At 40.9% G+C, this 18,067-nt stretch overlaps 1 protein-coding gene across 1 annotated transcript; it reads right to left on the minus strand.

The window, feature by feature from the left end:
- Nucleotides 1–10,409: 10,409 nt before the first annotated feature.
- KCNV2 (potassium voltage-gated channel modifier subfamily V member 2) lies at nucleotides 10,410–15,765 on the minus strand (the record flags this gene model as incomplete). Its single annotated transcript, XM_083884261.1, has 2 exons — nucleotides 10,410–10,969; nucleotides 14,416–15,765. 2 exons carry the CDS (start codon nucleotides 15,763–15,765, stop codon nucleotides 10,694–10,696), a joined length of 1,626 nt encoding a protein of 541 aa, XP_083740387.1. The 3' UTR covers nucleotides 10,410–10,693.
- Between the last annotated feature and the right edge of the window lie 2,302 nt (nucleotides 15,766–18,067).

Here is an 18,067-nt window from a genome sequence, read left to right on the forward strand (position 1 = left end):
GATCTAGAAAAACAAAGCCAATATTTTATTTTCTCCATTTAGAAAAAAATTCCAAAGGTTCCTTCATCAGGCATTCATAGAACACCCACCCTGCTGGTGCTCAAGGACTGATCCAAGCAGAGAACCAGACTGATTAAGTCTCCAGCTGTAAGAGTGTTAGAGGTTAGATTTGTTTCTTCTTTACTTACAGAATTTTTTCCCATAAGTTGCTAGGAAACTAACTACTTTAGGATGACCTTGCTTGAGCAGGAAGGTTGGATGAAATGACCCACTGTGGTCCCTTCAAAACTGATCCATTCTGTGATTCTGTACTTCCATAAATATTCAACACAAATCTGTTGGATGTTTCGTTCAGGTTGGCTTTTTTTGGCAGTAACTTAGACTTCTTAATAACAGTTCACTGCTTTTTAAATTCACTGTCTGTTCTAATTAAAACAATCTGGTTTATTGTCACGAAGGAAAATCGTGTTACAGACACTAGTGAGCTGCAGTCTTCAGTAACTGAGAGGATGTGTTTTCAAGCAGAAGCACTTAATGCCAGGGCCAAGCAGGTCTAATTGAGATTAACCTTTAAGTATTTTACACCTACTCAAAAACTGAGCTGGAATTAGAGGGGAGCACAGTCAGCAAAGTATCAGTAAATCGACAGATGCAAATAAACAGTGTTAGGAACCATTTTCATAACTATAACATTTATGTGCTGCCCAAAGTATCCTAAGTAAACTACAAATTACAGTTGGGTTTATGATTTATTTGTTTTTATGAATTCACCTACTTGAGTATCTTACAATTTTTTGTGAACTAAAATACTGCCTCCAGCAGGACCAGTGAGAAGCAAGATATTATTTATTAAGGTGAAACAGGGCATTTCACTGCTTTAAACTATTAAGACTTAAACACACATATATAGAAATGTACTTAATTGCAGCATCTGATTGGCAGTGACATTAAGTGTTCCTGCTTGTAAACACATCCTCTCAGTTACTGAAGATTGGAGCTCATTAGTTTCTCTAACAGGATTTTCTTTTGTGACAATAAAACAGATCGGTTTAATTAGCAGCAGATAATGAATTTAAACTGTAGTGAACTGTTTCTAAAGAAGTCTCAGTTACTGCCAAAAACCCAACCTGAATGAAATATGCAACAGATTTGTGATTGAATAATTAATGGCAAAAAAAAAACAGGGAGAGAGGAAAAAAAAAAGCTGGTACAACCCTTCTCAATTTTTGGGTTATTAAGGGGAACTAATGCTTAGAATCTGGCACAGACATACTTCCAGTCAAGAGGATTACAGGGAGTGATGAAAATAATTCATAGCTAGAGAAGATGCTAATAAACCAAACAGAAAAAAAGCCATGTAAGAATATGCTTACATGGATCTGATCTGATGCTTTGATTGTGTGCTTTAATTACGGTTGTTTTAGCTGGATCTGTACCAGGCAGTTTATTTGCATTTTTGAATCTGCATACATCATTTATTTTAAGTTATGTGTAGTAATCTGCAGTGACAAGGTGTTAGTTTTCCTTACCACAAGCTGAGAAACACCTCTCCATTAAGTAGATATCAGTTAAGGTTATGCTATAGTTGCCACTGTTTTCCTAACAGTGAAAATTCTGGAATAACCTAAAAATGGAAGGGGAAGAAATCAGGTTATGTGGTGTATGAAAGATTGTTTCAATGGCTTAAGCTACATTTTCCCAGTGAGGAAAAGGGTTGGATGCAGTGCTGTGTCTGTCCCAATCTGCCAGGGTTCTCTCTGGCTTTGTGAAGTGAATTTTTGAAAGATTCTGAAATAATAGTGGGGTTTTTTTGATTTTTTTTAAAGTGTATGCTTTTTTTTTTTTTTGATATGTACTTTTTTGCCTACTTTAGGTAATTCAAAGTGCTCAAATTATTGCCAACATCCTAATACAGCTTTGAGTAATTTTTTTATTGCCAAGAAAACGATGGAAGTGCACGGGCTGCAATTAAATTTCTTTGTCTGCTGCTTCCTCAGAAGAAAGACTGTGCCAGCAAATTTGGGGCATTTGTTTCAAAGCCATTTTCCCCAGGTGAAATGCCTGTCCCTTGAGACCAGCCAACACCTCTCACCTTAACTTAGCAGAAGTTGGAGGGTGAACAAACATTGTCAGTGCTAGGACAGAAAAGATGGTAATGATTGCTTTATTTTTTTTTGTTCTTAGAAGACCCATTTCCTCAGTATTGATGTATATTACTGTGTAAGAGTGTATTTTCCATTTCCTTGGGAATAAGGGCATGCAGGTGGGTGTAGCTGAACCTTGGTAGCTCTTGGTTTAAGGCACAGAAGAATCAGCCTCCCCCTTTGCTGCTGACAGCAGGATCTACCAAGAGCACACAGAGTTTTTGCTTTCCCACTGACTCCAACAACTTACCTTTTCTTCACAAGCAAAAAGAAAGTACACAATGATTTTGAGTTTATTTCTGGCTGCAGAACTGAGGAAAAAGTGGGATCAACAGAAAATGCAGAGTTGATTGACTTAGGTGGAAATAAAGGAGGAATGTTTGGGGACATTTGCAGACTGTGACCCATAAACTATGAGACTTTTTTCCTTAGTCCTGTCCAACTCTTGTCTAGTTGGGTTGTAGTCTGTCAGAATGGACACAAAGCCATATCCACATGTGCACCACATGACTTGGTACTTACAGAGTTCTGCTATGTGTTCTCTTTATTCCTGTGCTACATCTAAAAAATTAAATTGTAATAATCAAGTATTAAAAGTAGAGGCTTTTTAATTTCTTATACCTTTAAAACAGATTAATGTGAGAGTTCATTGCATTCATCAAGACATCTTTCCTTCTGAGTTCTTGAAAGAAATCTGTGCTGCCCATTTAACATTTGGCATTTTCAAAATCAAGATCATTGCCAAAACCATTTTTCCTCAGTATGTTTTGCATTGCTCAGCTGCTTTGTGAAAACACCGGAATTAATTTACCCTAAACCATAGTATTCTTCCATCAGTTACCTTGTTTTCTGCTGGGAGTTTAAAACTCTTGCACTGAGCTGCTCCTTTACATTCACCATTATGTAAATTGCATTTTTCCTCTTCCAAAATTTTTTTGTTGTTTAGACTATTCTGTGGTTTTGTGTGTCTTAAAATCCCATACTTTCAAAATCTGAAACCTTTTAAAAAATCTATAAATAGTAAATACCTTGTGTTAACCATCTAGTAAAAGAGGAATTACTGAGTATTCCTGGAAGTCATTGCTGTTTAAGAAACACTAATGGGTCATAGTGGGTCCTCCACCTTTTCCCTCATCCTTTCAACACTAAATTTCAACATTTTGGGTTTTCCTTGACATGATGATTTTCCTGTAAATGTATACAGAAGGTCTAACCCATTTTACTGTAGCATCAAAGTAGCCAGCAGGGTGTTACACACTGTTCTGCATGAAGGGATTGAGGAAAGAGAAAGTCATTGATGGCTGGAAAAGGGGAATATATGTGAGTTAAACTCGGTTATCAGCAGTAATTCCTTGCATATGCCCAACTAAAGATCACCTTTGTGATTTTCCTCTTGCAGTAGTTGTATTGAGGTTTTGTCAAGGGCCATAGTAGCTGAAGTGGACTTAACCATCTTGGCATCTGCTGCTATAGAATATGATCTTAATTGCTGGATTTTTATATCTTTCAATCAGAATGTGTCTTACAAGTACACTTATCCTGTACACAATGCAATAATCTGACTGATTCTCTGATTTCCACTGTCCTCCCCACAGATGGTTCTGCCTTCCATTCAGATATTTTGTCAGTCTGTGCTCTAACTAGAGTGTGTTTACATGGATTACATCTTTAATTAGAATTTAAAACCAAAACTAAAACACATAGAGGAGGGAGCCTAAAGGACCTCTGGGCATACAGGCATGGACAAGCAAGTGCTATAAGCATTGAATTAAGAAGTCATCAGAAAGTTTTGTATCAGTTTGCAAAACAGATACAAATAAGATACTTGTGGGGAAAAAAAGAAAATGGATCCAAAACAGCCAACCACAAAAAAACCCTCCAAAACCCACAACAACCAAAAAAACCAAAACCAAAACAAAACAAAAACAAAAAAAAATAAACCTAAACAAAATTTAGGATAGACTAAATTACAACCATCTCTGAGAAAAACTTTTTTTTGGGAGAAGAATAATAGGATAATATGAGAATTGCTTCAGTATGTTGTGGTTGTTAGAGTTTCTGCTCCGAGGCTGTGATGAGATGAAGAACATCAGCTGCCACAGCACTTGCTATGAAGTCATCTTCACAGCGTGGTGACAGCACCAGTTTTCAAGGCAGTTGTCCTTACAGTTGAAATGCTTTCAAAGGCTGTTTTACAAATTGATGCCACCCGTTTTTCTATGAAGGCATTTTCAATTCTTATGGGGTTTTTTCCCTCTGTTTATCTAAAAAGACAAAAAGATTTATAGCCTCCTTCAAATTCTGTATCTATTGATAGCAGACAGTGAAAAAAATAGGCAGTACCAATTAAAGATATTCAAGATATGCCTGCATTATTTCTCTTCAAATGAATTATAAAATGGCTGAACATTTACATCACTGCGAACACTCCACCCTTGGAGTCACAAGACTTCAGGCTTTTGGTAGAGACTACCTGAGGAAGGTGCAGCCCAGCTGGGCTAACGTGGCAGGCAGCAGGCACCAGATAATTCATGAAAAGGAGAATCTGGCAGCCTGTAACCTCTGAGTGGCAGCAGCGAACAATGTTCCATGCCAGGAGCTGCTCTTCCCACAAGGAGTCCCACCCAGTTACTTTGTCCTGCCCTAAAGAGCCCTCCCCATCGCAGCCTGGAAGGTGCTGTCGCAACCTGCCTGTGATTTCCTGAATTTTCCTGAACTTCTGGAACGCGCTGGATTTGGGGTTTTGGGGTTTTTTGGTTTGTTTGTGTGGTTTTTTTTTTCTTTTTTTTTCTTCTTTGTTCTTTGCTGTTCTTTGTCGTGTGTTGCCATTGTTGTCCCTGTCTCCCCCCACCAGCCTCTTCCAAAATTGGTGAAGGAAAATGTGAACATGGTGGACTGAAGAAGAGTTATTAAATGGTGGCAAAAGACTGGCTTTAAAGTATGATATTTGCTTCTCTGGGTATCAATGATGTCAAATTCTTCTGCTTATAAATTGCAGAAGGTGCTGTCACAACCTGCCAGCAATTTCCTGAATTTTCCTGAACTTCTGGAATGTGGTGGATTTGGGGTTTTTTGGGTGGGGTTTTTTTGTTTGTTTGTTTGTTTGTTTTCTTCTTTGTTCTGTTCTGTTCTTTGTCATGTGTTGCCATTGTTGTCCCTGTCTCCCCCCAGCAGCCTCTTCCAAAACCGGTGAAGGAAAAAGTGAACATGGTGGACTGAAGAACAGTTTTTAAGTGATGGCAAAAGACTGGCTTTAAAGTATGGTACTTGCTTATCTGGTTATCAGTGACATCAAATTCTTCTGCTTATAAATTGAGCAAATCCACTTAAGGAGTTTGAATGACAGTACAGAGTAGTTTTTTAGAGTAGAACTAGGCTCTGACAAGTTTTATTTAAAAACCATGATTATCACAGGATTTACTTGTAGAAAGCTTTAATTTTTCTCAGCATATTTTCATTAAATTAACTAAGCACATGTAAAATTTCTACCTCTGACCTTTCCCTATTTTAGTCCTAGATAAAGGACTAGATTACAATCAAAAGGCGTGTAATTTTTATTTACTGCCAAATAAGGAAGTCAATAAAAGTTTTGTAATAGTAGATAAGCATATCTTTTCATGACATAAAACCAGAATGTTCTAAACAGTTGAAGCTATTTTTTAAGCAAGGTGATGATTTTTATTTCTTAGTCTTATTGATAGTAATTATATTTCAGCATAAACCTTGAAGTATTCCTAGTTGATACTTTAAAAAAATCACTTAGTTTACTTACAATATTTAAAGACTGAATACTGCTATTTGCCTTAGAAACCTGGGAATAGTACCAGATGCCTATTACTCTGTGGTGTACTGTAGCTACCCCTTTAAGTGCTATCTTTCTGAATGAGAAAAGCAAACAGCTCCTGAACTGCACTGAAAAAGTGATGTTCTTCTAAGACAGGATTTGTGCAGGAGCATATTCTAACTGGAATTCTTTCCACTCATGTAGGGATAGTCTACCTTTGCACTACCCCCACCTATATTTTTAAAGATTTTTTGTCCTTTCTTTCTAATTTTTTTCCCCTTCCCTTCCCTTCCCTTCCCTTCCCTTCCCTTCCCTTCCCTTCCCTTCCCTTCCCTTCCCTTCCCTTCCCTTCCCTTCCCTTCCCTTCCCTTCCCTTCCTCTTTCCCTTCCTCTTTCCCTTTCCCTTTCCCTTTCCTCCCCAGTAATTCCCAGGACTAAATTAAGTAAAAGAAATAATTCTTGATTTTCCTAAAATCAAGCCAAGCAATTCAGATAAACCATTTCTTTGTCTTACAGGGACACCGTGTTTGCTAAGTCTGCAGTGAAACATAATGATAGAATATATTTTCCTTCTCCCTCTGGGTCTCATTAATATCTGCAATTAGTTAAAACAGAAGACTTTAGCATGGCCATATTTAGGGAGATTTCCAATTTCTCAGTGGCTTGAGAATTCTCCACCCTGTTTCCCCAAAACCTTAGTTATGCCAAATTAGCATCTCATAAAACAAGACTGTCTACTTCATCTTTAATAGGGTTGCCCATCTTTGTTGTGTTTAAGCATGTTTCCCCTTGATCTGTTATTTTGAAACCTTTTGATTGCCAAAGCCTGTGGAATGCAAGTAAACCAAGACAATCATGACTCTCCAGCATTGTTTCTGGATGTCATCATCTACCACTTCACTGTTTCCTTCGAGTAATTAAGGGACAGTGATGCCATTAAAAGCCTTCATGGATGTGGCACAACGAATTAACTGAGCCTTCTGCAGGAAACATTGTGTCAAAAAAAAAAAGGCAAAAATGCTTAATCCTCTTTCAAAACCAGCTGATGCAGGTTTGTGCAGCCTTCTGCAAGTTCTCTAAAGTCTGTTCTGTGGGAGTATGAACTTGTTCCTTCTTCTGAGCTGGCTGGAAGTCCGCTTTGTGTGGTAGGAGCAGGAGAGAATTTGAGGAAGGATCTTGCTAATTGCTGCCTGCACAGGTAGTGTAGAAAGTGGTGGCACTGACAGAGCCTTGAGCAATCCAGGCACTGTCTGGCTCCTATAATGGTACCTCCAATTTAGGCATAATCTTTCCTATTGAAATGCACAGACTTATGCTTGTCACCCCTAAAATAGGAATAGTTAAACCAAAGGCAGAAAACTGAATAAAATAACCCAGAGACGAAAATGACAAATCTTTGGGAAATTAACGTACCAAGCAATAACTTCTAATTTTCTGGCAAGTTCTTTAGTGCACTAAGCTCCAGTTGGCCTCCTCAGTTCAGCAGAGCAGGGGTGACAGGTATTGCAAAACAAAACAGCAGCTTTGTGCAGCCTTGTGCTTAGTGTTTCACTGCCAGAGGCGTGTCCTCTGCACTGCACACTTGTAATATGCACCTTGTGCCAGCTCTGCTGCTAGTCAGAGCTCTTGGCACTGAGCTTAGTCATGAGATAAGTGAGAATCTATCCCCACTCCCCCAGAAAGTCACATCTGTGTGCTCAGCCAGTGCACAGAGGAGAGACAAGGTGGTACCAAAGCTGCCATCTGTGAGATGGTGGGGCTGGATGGGGGGGATTGAGGGGGAAAAAAATGGGTTGAGGAAAAAGAGAGGGGAGCAGCTGCTGAGTAAGCTGAGCTTTCCAAAGTATGATGGCCTTGGTGCTCAGGGAAAGAAAGACCTGGTGATCACCATGTCTTGTGCTTCTAAAGGGACAGAAATCACCCTCCTCTGTGTCTGGCAGTGTTTTGGCCCACAGACCAGCCTGTGAGGTGCTCTAAGTAAGAATTTTACATTCATGTGACTTGTGTGTGGAGACTCTGGATTCCTTCAAAACTAAAGCCCTTAACTAAAGATGGCTTGGGCCAGAGGAGAATGGGTGTTTGGGAAGGCTTTTCTGCTTGGTCTTTCATAGCTCTTTGTTGAAGCAAGGCCTGTGATACACTCTTTTCCACCCAGCTAAGCACTGGAAACACCAAGCTGTGTGGTCTTCCTGTTATTATCACCTTGTGGGCCATTATTTGCCTGGTGCAAAGTGGAACAGATTCACTGGAGGGGTGCAAGAGACCCTCTTCAAGCTGCATTTGAACAGTTAGAGCAGTACTGATCTGTGCATTGAAATCTGACTGAACAGGTAAAGTGTTCACCTAGAACACTCAATTCTGACTCCTGATTAAGAGATAAGACTCCTTTTTCTTCTGCTGGTGTTTGGTGTGGAAAATCTATTTCATTACAGGTCTTCAAAAATGTCTACTTGAATAGGTCCTGCAGGTGAGGCAAATGGGGTGGAAAACAAGACTAATTATCTTTTTCAGGTCTGAGGCTGTGACAAAGTCCAGTTTTAGCAGAGTTAGTGCTCAGGCTCTGGATTTCTGTAGGTGGCAAGAAGCAGCTGAGCCTGCCATGCAAGGCTGAGCATCTGCATCACATCTGCATGGCCATGCAAGTATGAATTCCTCCAGCAAAGAAACTGATTTACAGTGTCCCATGTTTTTGGAAGATTCAGTAATCACCAGATTTTAAATGCTTTTAATGGGTCTAACTCAATTCGCATGTTGAAAATAAAGCATTGTTGTGTTTTTTGCATGCTTGTAACTTGTCACCTCACTGAAGTGCAGCAAGAGGTTTCCTGTGGTTCCTGGAAGCCTCTTGTCCTGTTGTTGCTGTGCAGAAGGGCTATGCAAATCCCCTAAAGCCAAAGCAAAGCAGCTATTCTTCTCAGTGAGTGCCAGGATTGTGCCTGCTGCATTGTGTGCAGCCCAGAACAGCAAACATCTATCACACTGGACTCCCAGGGCTCAGCTGTGCCTTAAAGACATGGTTTAGCTTTTAACAGAGCTGATCAGCACACAGTGTTCTGACTGTCATTCCTAAAGAACAAAATGACAGATGGGCTTATGATAGGTTTGTCTGGAGGTAGAGAATGAGAAGAGCAGGTTGGTTACTAATTACCTTCCCACCACTGAAAGGAGGAATGTCCCCGTGCTTGACACAATTTGCATGGACATGTCAAAATTAATGAACATTTTCACCCTCAGCTGTCCCAGGGTGGGCTCCACACCATTGTGTCCCATGTGGCCCTGAGATCTTAATGCAGAAATTTGCATTCATCAGGGCAGCACAGACACAACGTGAGAGTTGAGGAGTTTTGAAATGCATCTCTGTCATCGAGATGCTTTGCAGCAGGAGTGCTGCTGAGTAACAGCCTTGGGTCATATCAATGCACTGTTGATCCTTTTCATTACACTTTTTTTTTTCCTTAAGGTCTTTGCATCTGATTATCAATAAAATATTTTTTTCTTTCAGATCTGTTATTCAGATTACTGTTTCTGAATTGGTGTGACTGCTCTTATGTAAAAAAGAATTCTTGATGGTCTCTGAAGTAATACATAAAACTGCAGTTCCATTTGATTATTCTTGGTTTTATTTGTTATTTAAGTTTTGGGATGAGTTTAGACACATGAGAAATCCCATCCAGCTGTGCAAGAAGACACAGTAATCTTAGGACATGAGGTACTCCTGGGGGTGAGCTAAGGTGTCAGGATTGTGTCTCTAATGGTTATATGTACCAGACAAATTATCTTGATTTTAAATTATATTTAAAATTAGTTACAGTTAAGTGCTGATAAAATCCTTTGTATGAATAGTCTTTAAGAGTTACTACCTATTACATATTTCCTTTGATTATTTATAAAATACTGTTTTAATACTTACATTCCTTGAGAAGTCTATTATTCTAACAATCCAATAAGTTGATACATTAAATACTGCAAAATGAATTATCACTTAACCCTATACCTAAAAAAGATTGGGTTTGGAAATGTTTTCAGATTTGATGAATAATATTTACCAACTCCAGAAGTCTTCACTAGTACTTGTCATACTGAAAGATGATTATAGGGTGGGGTGGTGGGAAATGCTAAAAGCAGTGCATTGCTTGACTAGGCATGAAAATAGGAGGGCTCATTTGCAGGGCTGCATTTGAAAAATAAAATTGGAACAATGAAGCATAGCTATCTGGCAATGGAAAAGGAGGCTGACATTTTAAGGAGTATAGCTGCTGCTAATATTTAGGTAAGTGCTCTAGGCCATTTTCCTCTATTTGAAAGCTGATGCAAAACCAATTTAAGTAATGCAGTCAATATGTTGGGTATTCTATTTGTTTAATTTTTGACATTGCCTTAGCAGAAGTAAGGTGGCTGACCCTTAATGACAGCAATTTGTTTTCTGCTTGTACAATTATGTTGGGTCTTTATTATCAATCTAATCAGTAGCAGGGGGTTAGATCTTCATGTGGGACTTATTCAGAGGATGTAATCTGAAGGAAGTAATTTCAGAGAGTTAATGAGCACTTAAGTGCTGTTCACAGGCTATCAGACTTCAAAACAATTTGTTATTTTAATCTGAGCCTTTTTAGTTTCAAAAACAGATTCAAAACAGATTTCACCATCTACTTTCATTACTTTTGGCCTTTTTAGTTTATCTTTTGGCTGATTTGGTGTTTTGTTTTGGTTTTTTTTTTTGGCTGATTTGATCCCCTTTGCCTCCCAACATCCAGAGCACAAAGCATCATTGCTGTGACAAAGGCTGGGATGCACCTTCTCCACAGCACTCGGATATTTTCCTCATGGCTCTCCGTCTGAAGTCTACCTTCCCTCTCTCCTTCTTGAGAGCCGTGTACTCGTAGGCCTTCAGCTTGCTGTAGTAGTCTGAGAACTTATTGTAGAGGATAGAGATGGGCATGCCATTCAGGATTATCCCAAAAGCAATGCAGAGGAAAGCAAACAGGCGTCCGAGGTGAGTTTCTGGACACATATCTCCATAACCCACTGTGGAGATGCTGACCTGCAGGAAAACCAACACACAGCTTATTAGCTGAGAAGAAACACATAGACAGGTATGTTCACTGATCTGGGACAATGTTAAGATTAGTTAGCTCTTTTGTACTTTGCATAATAAGTCTGAAATACTTCTTTCTTTCTTTCTTTCTTTCTTTCTTTCTTTCTTTCTTTCTTTCTTTCTTTCTTTCTTTCTTTCTTTCTTTCTTTCTTTCTTTCTTTCTTTCTCTCTCTCTCTCTCTCTCTCTCTCTCTCTCTCTTTTGTATACTAGCTATCTTATGGAAGGTATCCCTAATTAAAACAACAACAACAACAACAACAACAACAACAACAACAACAACAACAAAAAACACACAAAAAAAATTCCCTCCCATGAAGTAAAGAAAGACAATGGTTTGACACCATTCAGGAGGATTTTTCAAATTTTTTGCCCTGCAGAGGGAATTCTCAGAGAATTTCCACGCCAGCTTGCCCAGAAGGTGAGTGTGCTTGGTTGTAGGGAAAGGAGAGATGCGACTCCCTGACCATTCAAATCCACTGATAGCTGCAATCCTGCTCCCTCATCATGTCACTTGGAACAGATGTCCTGTTTCTAAATCCACTGCGCTGATAAAACCCTGTATTTGGGACTTATTCCGTGGGTTGTATTTTGAGTTTTGCCTTTGTTTGTCATATGTATTTTAGGAACTAGTGAAAAACACATGAAAACCTTCAATTAATTATGAAATGAATTTTCCTGTTTGCATTATAGGAAGAAATGATCCAGGACTTCAAAGGTTATAGATAAAATCCCTTTTAATGATTACATACCTACAAAGAACTGTAGCCTGGAAGTTTTTGCTTGCAGTGTATGGTTGCAACATGTATAGTTACAGTGTTAAATAAGTACACAGGTGGATAATTTTTGCTGAATTTCCTTTTGAAGAAGGATTTGAAGATTATTTAAAATATTTCAGCTTTGGTTGTTGGATTCGTTTTGGGGTTTTTGAGAGTGATGGTGTTTAGTGTATTTGTTTTATATGAATCTGAACATTTTGCCAGCTCATTATGTACATACCTTCACATTTTTCTTCTCAGAAAATATAATTTTCTCTTTCTAGCCTATGGATTTGTGAAGGAATTGTGTTATGGGTCCAGTGTTACAACAAGCACTGAAATATTTCCGTTGTAAAATTCAGAACAAAAATTAATGGATGTTTGATTATGGAGATGCTACATTTGAAAGATGTACTGTCAAATAGTCAGCATAAGATAACTCCTAATTTAGATAGTTTCACTGCAGACACCTTTATTTTTTATAACTTTTTACACTTAGTGAATATGACTTACTTTTTTTTCTGGCAGGTAAAACTTGCATGTTTCTGTCATGTCTCACTTTCTAGTCTGTGCAAGGGATCTTTTTCAGCCAGTGAATTTTATTTAATTTTTTCCATCGTGTCTCAACACACTGTTAGTATCTGTTAAAAAGTAACCTTAAACTCTGACAAAAATAAGCCACAGACAGTAGGACTTTCACTGTAATGTCCCTGTGGCTTTCGCACTGAAATAGGTCTTCAGAAGGTCACTGTGTAGAGTTTGTCATCCTCTAAAATGGTAAATAGAATGATATTTTAAATGAAAAAAGCTTTAGAGTACAGGAGACAGCACTGGGTGAGCACATTTTTAGGATGCACCTGGTGCTTCCTGTGGAATAAAAAGGATTAGTGGTTTGGTTTAATGGAAATTAAGTCACTGGATTTGGATGATAATACAGGATAAATATTGCCAAAAATAAATACTGAGATGAAGGCAAGATGTTTATCTCTATCAGCCAGGACAAAAATGTTATCCTGTGATAAGGGTCTGTACCACTGGCATAGTCTTATACATTGCCTGTGACAATTTAGGAGGATGCTTCTTCCCCTGCATGTGTAAGATGGCGAATGCTCTTGCATTTTTATAAAATTTGAATAATCTAGATATTTTAATTTACAGCCTTAAAGAATGAATAGCCTTTAAAAAGCATTTTATGCTTTGGAATTGCAATGTGCATGACACACCCTGTGTTTTGAAGACATTTGCTCAGCTAAACAGGCCTTTTTCATGTAGCCATATAAGTTTATTAGGAATATCTAAACGATTATGGTGTCACCAGTTTGCAAAAATGAGCCCTAAAGATTTTGTTTATAACCTGCATGTTCAGAAAACAAAATATTTTAGCAATGTATGAATCACCAATGTTTTCACAGCCTTTGTACATCACTTACAGATGATCTGTGAAGGTCACATTCCACAACCATTTCCTTTATTCACTGATCTTTTCAATCCTTCCATGGCCCAGCTTGCAGGATATTCAGCACAGTTACACATACGCATGAGCACTTATAAATGTGTGCTTCTATGCTTGTCTGCAAGCCTTTTTTCTGCCATGTGTGATGGGTCACTGCAAACATGTGGTAAACCACCACTTCTCATTGTCCATGGCTGAGCCAGGAGTGCAGAGCTTGGGCTCCAGGATGGCTGACAAGGAGAAGTGACCTTGAATATGTTGGAATTACTGTCCAGTGGTGCTTCTTGGTGCTTCTAGTGTCTATGCTGATCAACCAGAGATATTCTAACTCCTACCCAGTCTATTTGCATGGGCTTCTTTCTCCAGGGAAGTGGCTGGGGAAGAGCCAGACCCATAGCCATGCCCAGGGGTCAGAAAACCTCCTTCCACGTAAAAATGGACTATACAGGCTGAAATCAATTTTTGCTGCAAAACAAAATGTGTGTGACAATGGACTAAGCCTTAGGGTTATGGGTGGCCAGGATGTGGGTCCTGTGCCTTCCCTTGCTAAAGGATTTCTAGCTACCCCCTGGTTTCATCTGGGGTGCTATAAATGCACACAATCTTCTGCAGCACAGCAGAACACAATCGGTTGTGTAAAACAACTGTTGGTCCTAATGGGGTTTTAACAGCCAGAGTTCTGGGACAGCTTTCACTTTTAAAGTCTGAGTGATCTGTCTGTAGTTAATAAACAACATCTTATCATCTTGCAGTTTTATGGCGGGTCACAGAAGATTCACACACATAAAATAAGAATGAAAACCTTGTAACTAGATAGCCTAATGCATGCAATTTTTTTTTCTCTATTGTTTTGGCAACACTGACAACACCACTAAATTGGGAAACACTTTTTTTTCCCCTGTGCCTTTGCCCACTTCTTTAAAAGTGAAAATACTCTCTGCGTTTGGAGATACAGGAATTTCAATGCTGCCTGCCTGGTCAAGCCTTGATTTAAGCTTACAGAGAGATGAATGAGCGCATCTGTGTGTGTGTGTGTGTGCACGCATATGTCCTGTAAGCTCAGAATTCAGAGCAGATGTTCACTGATCCGAGCTTGTTGTTTTCAAGACTGCCAGCAACTCCAGCAAGGAAGGGGAGGGGAAGGAAGGGAGGCTACCAAACAAGGTAAGACAGGTTTACTTACAGCAGCCCACCACCAGGCATGGGGAATGCTGGTGAAATTGGTACTGGAGACATCATGTTCCACGGTGTAGACCATGGCAGAGAAGGCAAAGATGCCCATGGCAATGAAGAGCAGAAGGCAGCCCACCTGCTGGTAGCACTGTCGCAGGGTGAAGCCGAAGGCACGCAGCCCCGTGGAGTGCCGGGCCAGCTTCAGGATGCGGAAGATGCGCATCAGGCGCATGATGCGGAGCACCTGCCCCACCTTGCTCACCCTGCCCACCTTCTCGATGTCGTGCTCGTGCTGGGAGCCCCGGCCCCGGGGCTGGTCGTCATCGGTGAAACACTCCAGCAGCAGCTGCAGGTAGAGGGGCAGGATGGCAATGAGGTCCACGGCGTTGAGGGCGCTGCTGGCGAAGCGCCGCAGGTCCGGGGTGGAGACCAGGCGCAGCAGGTACTCCAGGGTGAAGAAAGCAATACACAAAGTCTCCACATGCTCCAGGACGGGCCGGCTGTCCCCGCTCTTCCAATCCACCTGCTGCATCTCCTCCACCGTGTTGAGCGCCAGGGCCACCACGGAGATGAGCACGAAGAAGCTGGAGGCCACTGCCATCACCTTGGCGGTGACAGAGGAGAAAGGCTTCTCCATGAGGTTCCAGAGGCGCCAGCGTTGGGGGCCGTAGTAACGCATGTGGTGGAAGAGCTGCTCATTCTCCTCGGCCTCAGCCTGGGAACGCAGCTCCCTCTGCACCTTCAGCTGCTCACTCAGCTCGTCCCGCCGCTCCTCAAAGCAGATGCGGCAGCAGCGCGGCGTGTACTTGAGGCGCACGCCCCAGTAGCTCAGCTCCTCCAGGAAGCTGCGGGGGCACAGCTCGTCCCTCACACGCAGCACCCCCGAGGAGTAGAAGTTGTAGACCAGCTGGAAGACAGCTGGGTCCCTGTCAAAGAAGTACTCGTCCACCTGGGCAGCGTAGTCGTCGCACAGCCCCAGCTGACGCCGGCGGTCCGTGGAGGTGGCCAGGCGCCCCAGCCGGGTCTTGGGGTAGGTGGCCACTGCTTGGTAGGTCAGGCGGTAGCTCTGGCCACCAACGTTGATGTTCAGCATGGAGGGAGCAGATGCTGTGGGCTGGGGTCCTGAGGAAAAGGCAGGGGAGCAAGGAATGAAGGATGAGGACTTGTTTTCTCCCCTGAGTGCATCTTGTTCTTTCTCTTCGTCTTCCTCGTCTTCATCATCCACATAATAGTTGTAATTCCCCTCAGGTTGCAGTTGGGGCTGGGCATTGAAGGGAGTGGTGGCACTCTGCTTGTCTACATGAATGGCTTCCTTTTCCTTCCCCTTGCTGGCCTGTGGGAGGATGTTTGGTTCTTCCATCTCTCTGCCTTTATTTTTTGCTAAAGGAAACTCTTGCTGCCTGTTAAACTGCAACGTAATATTATTCCTTACTCTTCTCCCCTCTTTGCATTCACCCAATCAAGCGGTTAACACCAGTCCTTTTCAACACTGCAAAAGCTGACAACCTGGTTTGCTTCTTTTTTATCTCAGAGGTATCATGCACAGCAGTGGTTCTGCATATTCCTCCCTGCCAGCCACCACTCCAGTTGTTGTGAAAGCTCTGTGTGGGATATAGATACATGAAGACTGCTGTTGACCGTTTTAATCTTGCTGACAGCAAAGATCTGAGTGCTTAGAGGAGGGGATTTAAGGGCTATTATCCTGTTCAAGCCTCGTTTCCCTTAGGCTGTGACGTGAATGATTATGGATCCATAAATCTATGAAAAAATCAGTAGGGGGGAAAATCCCCTAAAGTTTTATTGCTAATAAAACCCACACATTTTCCTATTTCAAGTATATGTGGATTAAAAATAATCTCAAATAAAAATGTATGAGGGGCAGAGAGAAAGAGAGCATTACAGATTTCTTTCATCCTCATGAGCATAGCATGGCTTGGTTTTCTTTAATGAAAATAATTAATAATTGATATGCAGATAAAGGGTAGGAACTCACTGGAGTAGCTCTAAGAATGTTTTCAAAAGGTGAGCAAATAAAAGTAATTTCATTTTATTCCCAGTTAGAATACCTCCCTTTGCTTAAGAGCTGAGGAATATTTTGGTCTGTGCCTGAAGCTTTGGATGTACTCTGGAAGTGCAGGTCTAATGCTCTGCTGGGGTCAGTGGAAACAAAGGTCAGGGGTGTGAAGGGGTTTTCAGCTTCAAACTCTTCATGAGCTGCTGAGAAACAGCATAAAGCCACACTTGTTTCTCTTGCAGATTGTGTTAGAGTAGTGTAAAGCTGCAGTGGGTAACTAGCAGGAGAGGAGAGATGCTTTCCCTGTGTTTGGATGGAGGTTCCATCTTCAGCTCTGGCTGAGCTGTCACCAGCAATTCCTGTGAGAATGAGTATCCCAAAAACCAGGTTCATTCCCCTTGTCACTGGGAGAACTTCAGTGGGAGCTTCACTGAACTGGAGGTCCTGCAAAGCAGGGGGTGCACACAACAAAATGCTGGTTCCTTTTGTGTGCTCTTAGCACCTGACTTAGAACTCCTAAGCAGCAGCTAATTATTCCACCTGTATCCAGGCTGGTGCAGGAAGGGACAAGGCACTGGAAAACCACTGGCTTTGCTATTGCCAAACACTACATCAGTGTCTTCACTTTGTTGTCCTCAGCCTCCTGTTCTCCTGCACTGGTCTCATGTTCTTGCATCTCCAGACCCCATACTGTTGTTTTGGTGGTGTCCTATGTGAAGCAATTGATATTGCTATGAGGATGCCTCCTCCTTTTTTCCATTTTCCTTACCTCCAGCTGTAGCTTTTATATTTATATTTACTAGTTCTTGACGAAATGGAGGATGCCAGAGCTGAGCATTTTGCAATACTTTTGTTCTCAGTCTGTATTCTAGTGAATGGGTCACACTAAACTGTGAGTCACACTGTTTAAGGCCTGAGTTATTTGTATTTAACTCTGACTGAAAGTGAATTTGTCTTCCCTTCCTGATTTTTTTTTCTTGATAGAAAAGAGGTAAGGCCCCTATTAATAGGGATTGTCAGTGCCTCTTTAGAGATACCAACCTGCTTTGCAGTTTGCTTTGAGCATTAAATCATACCATTGTGAATCCTTTGTATATCAACCTTAATGCAAATTCATGTCAAGTTTCAAGGTTGTTTCTTTGTCCTAAGCAAACTAATTCAGACGTAAGAAAAAGGGTAGTTCACAATGCCATGATTTTAGTACCAAAAATTCTTGAATATTTCTTAATCAAGATCCAGGGTAGACTGTAACCCTATTCTTCATGCCAGTACCTGTTGTAGCATTTAATTTTTCTTTTTTTCAGGCTCCCTGGCCTCACTTCTGAGAAGTATCCAGTAAGGTTTATTGCTCACTATTCAAGAGATCATTTCTTGTACCATAATGCTGCAGCAGGAGCTTCTACAGGGTGAACTTCCTGACTGTCAGGCACCAGCTCCTCATGCACATTGACTAAGGTTTTGGACATTACTAGGCAAAGTAAGGAAGATCACTAGCTTTGGTCTGCTCAGACTAATCTCTTTGATCTAATTATTCCTGGGAACAGAGCTCTGGGGTACCTGCTGCACTCTGCCCAAACTTGTCTCTAATTGACAAAATAGCTAAAATAAAATTGTTTCATATATGTTCCTTATTTTTGGGTGGGAGTTG

Source organism: Zosterops lateralis (assembly GCF_965231275.1).
Source record: "Zosterops lateralis genome assembly, chromosome: Z".
In the NCBI taxonomy this organism is placed as follows: domain Eukaryota; kingdom Metazoa; phylum Chordata; class Aves; order Passeriformes; family Zosteropidae; genus Zosterops; species Zosterops lateralis.